Raw genomic sequence first — 5126 nt, 5'->3', positions numbered from 1 at the left:
TGTATAATTGTTTTAAAGCGCGTCATAGCAGAAGGGGACTGTGTTTGGCAGGATGCAGTCTTAGTCTGAGAGTGGAATGAGGCAATTTTTATTTTGATTTACATCATTATTTTAATTTTGGTTATGTTCCTGTTTTTGATTTTGCGTTATATGTATACTAAATTTGAAGTATACAGTTTATTACCGTTTTATGGTTACTTTTTGCCTTGCACTTTCTGGTTGTACACTTTATTCATGGAAGAGCGAGTCAGTGTAAGCCACGAGAAGTTTATTCCGGAAAATATATAGAACTTTATGCTTCTTAACCACTGTTTTGCATCATAGGTCTCATTGTATGCAGGTTGTGGTGCTTGTTCATGACTACAATTGTGTGCGATCGTTCAGATAACTATATAATTTCGAATCAATTATTATTAATACTGCATTGTTCTGATACCAATACTCTGTAATATTGTATTACGTGGATAACAAACAAAATAAAAAAATGGTTATGCCAAAAAAAAAAGCATCATAGCAGATTAGATTTTCTCCATGTGAAGATTATCAAGATAATCAATAAACAGCATTTTCAAATATGTCAGAAATCTATAAATGTAAAAATACACCTGCTGGTGATTACAAGGTTCTGGTGCCACAAGGCTACATTAGCATTTTTGCAAGAAAATCCCCTCATTTCTTTCTGAGCACTCCTTGCTGCTCAGATAGGTCTCCAGGTTTCTGGGCCTGGGCCTATACCATTTCTCTCCTCATGTACTATCCATCAGTAGGATTGATAAGTTGCCCATTATCATGAGTTGTCTTTATACAGGTAGGGAGTGTCTTGAAAATCTGGTAATATACACTGAGTGGCCAGATTATTATGACCACCCCATCAGTACTTCGTTGGGCCGCCTCGTGACTCCACGAGATGTTGAAAGGTTATTCGAGGAATCTGACACTGCACTGTTGCCCTTCTGTTGTCTTATACCAGTCTTGCCACTCTCCGTTCTGCCCTAACATTGACAAGTCGCTGACGGCCACAATTCGCACGTTCAGACAGAGATTTTCGGCTGACAGTCTAGTCTTTAAACACTTTACAATGAGCCCCTCTTGAACTTTTAACAAATTCTGCTGTTTTGCTGATACTGGCTCTGAGCGCCAACAATCATCTCACGTTCAAAGGCTGTTAAATCGCGTTGTTTACCCATATCTTCAGAAAAAAATCACTTCTACTGTCGTGGTAACCTGCTTCCCTATTTATAATGGTCTGGCCCTCTAGCAACTTCAGCACACAATTATAGCCAATTATAGTTAATTTACCTACAAACGTCAGGTGGTCATAATAATCTGGCCACTCAGTGTATATTTCTTTTGTGGATGAGCTTTTCTTATGGATTTATTTTTATGATACTATTGGTATTTTAGAGATTTGTGTGCTATGTGACAATATTTCTACATACACACATTTTTGTTTAAAATTGATAACATTACTGGCATTTTAGTGCTCATGATCTGGATGGTATTAGACCAGGGTTCTAAATCAAAGCCTTTGCTGGTCATTTTTTGTATTCAAGGTTATTGTCCTATTTGGATACAAGGTCCTTTTTGGTTTTAAATGTTTATTTGGGGGTGTGGATTTTTTTTTTTTTTTATTGTAGTGGGAGATGTGAAAAATGTTAAAGTGACATTAAAAGTAAAAAATGTTTTCCCTCCCCCCAATGTTAATGTTAGCACTTACCTTAGATGAGTTCTCTTAATCCGATCTTCTTTCCTGATGTTTACATCTGTCTCTCCAGCGCTGCGGCGGGTGTCCGATCCAGCGCTGACTCCTCTGTCCTCGCTGGCACTTCCTGCCCCACGGAGTCTGCATGCGAGTGCACGCGTCCACAGACTTACCTTGCGTCCCTCGTCTCCCGGCCGAAAATCCGAACTGCGCATGCGCCAGCCCCAAGATGCTTTGCGTCCGCCCGAGCAGTTAGGACGGGAGCGTGCGGCGAAGACAGTAGCAAGTTTAAACCGTGTTTTTGTTGTTGTTGCATAGATCTACTGCCAGAAGGGTTTCTTTGGAGTGGTGTATTCATTTCACTTGCTTGCACACTCAGCAGCATTGCTCTTGATGTGATGCAAGGCTACATCGCCGACCACCTAGCAATTATGTACATTAATCTGGCTATCATATTCCCATGGCCAACAGGTGAGACAGCACAGACACAAAAAGCATACCACCCCTCCTATTACACTCCTGTGCTAGGCTTGGTATCACATTATCAATCTCATAGCAGCACCAGGAATGTTGGAATAATAATGAGCAATACATTCTACACATATACAGTACAGTACAAAAATATTCTCCCTTATTTCAGTGGCACCTTCTCAAGTTTGCATTATATATATATATATATATTTAAAAAAAAGAAGAACAAAGCGCAGAAACAAACAGAGAATTGACAAAATGAAAGTTTTATTATTTCATTACAAAACTTATTACTTATCAAAAACAATTTTCAACAAACCGAGAAGTCACAATAAACAGAGCTTTGGAGAATAACAAAATCATGAAGGCTTTCATGTAGAACAGAGCTGTTTGGCTATAAAATCAAGGTAATATTTCTAAACCAACCAGGAGAAAAAAAAACAATCAAACATGAGGCTTAAATGATTTGTCCATTTTGTAACCACTTTCCCATCTTCCTCCTCTACAACCTGCTTCTGCATCACCTTGTCATGATGTTCTGGCTTACTGAATCGGCTGCTACGCTAGGGTATTAGAGATGATTGAAAGGAACACAAAATGCCATGATTAACAAATGCATTGTAATAAATTTTATTTGCAGCATTTTAAAACAAGTGTCTTTTTTTATTAAACAGACTGAAATAAACTCAAATACACAGACTAAATACAAGTTACGTAAAACATATTGCTATATGGCGACAGTTGTATGCATCAAATGACAGCAACAGTTCAGAAAGATGTCTTCATGTCTCCGTTGCCCAGAAGCAGGTCCTCTCCCTAGGAGAGATGTTGCCTGTGATCAGGTAGAACAAATAAAAAGATTATAACATTATTAAAAGAAGTTATTCAAAATATATGGAGTACGTCTAAAAGGACTACACTAGATGTTACTTATGTGCCAAGGTTCCCTTCTGCTGAGGTTTGCTCTCCAAAGTTGAGAAATACTTAACGGCTTGTAGGGTTTAATGGACAGTATGGGGAGAATACAAATATACTCTGGTGTATGGAGTTAGTGCCAAACATACGGCAATAAGATGTGGCACTATTGTGCCATGTTGCACTGCAAATGATTCCAAGTGCTGGTGTAAACAATCCGGGGTTTCCAAAGGTTCAAACTACAGCTCAATTATGTTCAACCTGCGTTGAGCTAAATGGACTGAAAACATGAACACTGAAATAATGATATCTCTGCAACCTATATTTGTTCATTCACCAAAGGTGTGTACTGTAATACTAATACAGACATACATTTTGATAAGAAAAGTCAGTCTCCACACAGTTATGTTCTATAAAATTGGTTTATAGCGAGCACAATAAACACCCTACACATGATACACTTTCAGGAAGCCAGGTTGTGAGTCATTAGACACCACCTGGCTTCCTTAAATGGGACTTCCAGTACCGGCAAGTAAGGGAAAAAAAATATCAGTACTCTATACAGAAAAAACGGTATCGGTGCATCCCTAATTTTAAACTGAGGCTAATTGTAAACTCACTCACATGCTGATGAATTTATATTTTCTATTTGGGTTGTGGATATTTTCCATATGAAGCTTCCATCCGACTTTGCTTTAAACCCTGAAAAACAAGGACACTTCATATACAAGCAAGAAAAGTAAAAAGGAAACAAAAAACACATAGCTCTGTGCACTGTCTCTCTTGCTAAAACCCCAATGAAAGCAGCCAAATACCAGCTTTGTATACCACAGGATGATAAAATAGATAGAGCTAGATGAAAGGGAAAGATGCCCTGTATGTCATATACTGCACAGACCAGCTAGACTGAAATGGGCCCTTAAAGTGATACTGGTAACTAAGGCTACATTGATAACTCATTGTATGGACAATGTATGTTTGGACATTTGCACGTTTTACATGCATTTTGATTGATACCTATGGAAGGTGCGTTTTGGGGCAAACACCACCAAGCAGGATTTAATGCCCTGAACCGAATCGTTGAAGTGTGAATGCAAACCAAGCTTATCTTGAAATAATTGGAGTCAATTAGTAATATTAATTCCTAACATGCTAATTATGCATGCGCTCTGTATCTGTCTCTCACTGTAAATAAAGTTTCAGAATTAAATGAATGCCAATTGTGTGGAGTAATTATTTCAGGGCTGCAACGAATGATTATTTTCATAATCGATTAGTCGGCCCTTTATTTTTTCAATAAATCAGATTTAAAAAAATAAATGCCATCCTTAATTTCAAATAAAATACACAAATGCAGTGTTGCAAACAAAGTTTACTCCAGAATAAAACCGCATGCACATCTTTTTTTCCAATCACACTGCAACGGAACGATCAGCATTGCAGTACCGTGCGTTCCAGTGCGGGCGATCACACGGGAACTGTTAGTGGGAGGTGTGTTTGAGGTGCCATTGAAATTAATGGAACTGCAACACACCTCCCGCAGCAGAATTTGTCAGGCTGAAGCTATTCAAGCACATGGCGCTTGAATAGCTTCAGCTGAGGAATGACAGCTGCCAGTGGCAAGATTCCACAGACAGCAGCGGATTGTAAATACAGCAAGCAGTGGTCGGGTGCAATAGCCAGCCTGCTATTGGCCATTTCAGATGCAATAGCCAATAGCAGGCTGGCTATTGCACCCGCCCACTGCTTGCTGTGCCCTCTTCCCAGTGTGGAGGAAAGAGATAGGGGATCCAACCAACTAATCGATAATGAGAATAGTTGACAACTATTCTCATTATCGATTATTTGGTTGCAGCCTTAAATTCTTTAGATCAGGGGCCTCAAACCTCCGGCCCTCCAGCTGTGGTGGAACTACAAATCCCATGAGGCATTGCAAGATTCTCACAGCCACAGGCATGACTCCCAAAGAGAGATGCATCATGGGATTTGTAGTTTCACCACAGCTGGAGGGCCGGAGGTTTGAGACCCCCGCTTTAGA

General features: G+C 39.4%; 1 protein-coding gene across 2 annotated transcripts in view; it reads right to left on the bottom strand.

Annotated features, from left to right (window-relative positions):
* Nucleotides 1–2722: 2722 nt before the first annotated feature.
* The window catches only part of SMN1 (survival of motor neuron 1, telomeric), a 15535-nt gene continuing 13131 nt past the window's right edge, over nucleotides 2723–5126 (bottom strand). For both annotated transcript variants that reach the window (XM_018558229.1, XM_018558230.1), the window contains 2 exons: nucleotides 3713–3790; nucleotides 2723–3005 (listed from right to left, as the gene is read on the bottom strand). In XM_018558229.1, coding sequence (XP_018413731.1) covers nucleotides 3734–3790 — 57 coding nt within the window. In that variant the 3' untranslated portion in view covers nucleotides 2723–3005; nucleotides 3713–3733. The remainder of the gene's footprint in view (nucleotides 3006–3712; nucleotides 3791–5126) is intronic.

The sequence above is a fragment of the Nanorana parkeri genome, unplaced genomic scaffold, assembly GCF_000935625.1.
Source record: "Nanorana parkeri isolate BGI_ZX_2015 unplaced genomic scaffold, ASM93562v1 scaffold327, whole genome shotgun sequence".
Lineage (NCBI taxonomy): Eukaryota > Metazoa > Chordata > Amphibia > Anura > Dicroglossidae > Nanorana > Nanorana parkeri.
This window is presented reverse-complemented; position numbering and strand designations above follow the sequence as displayed.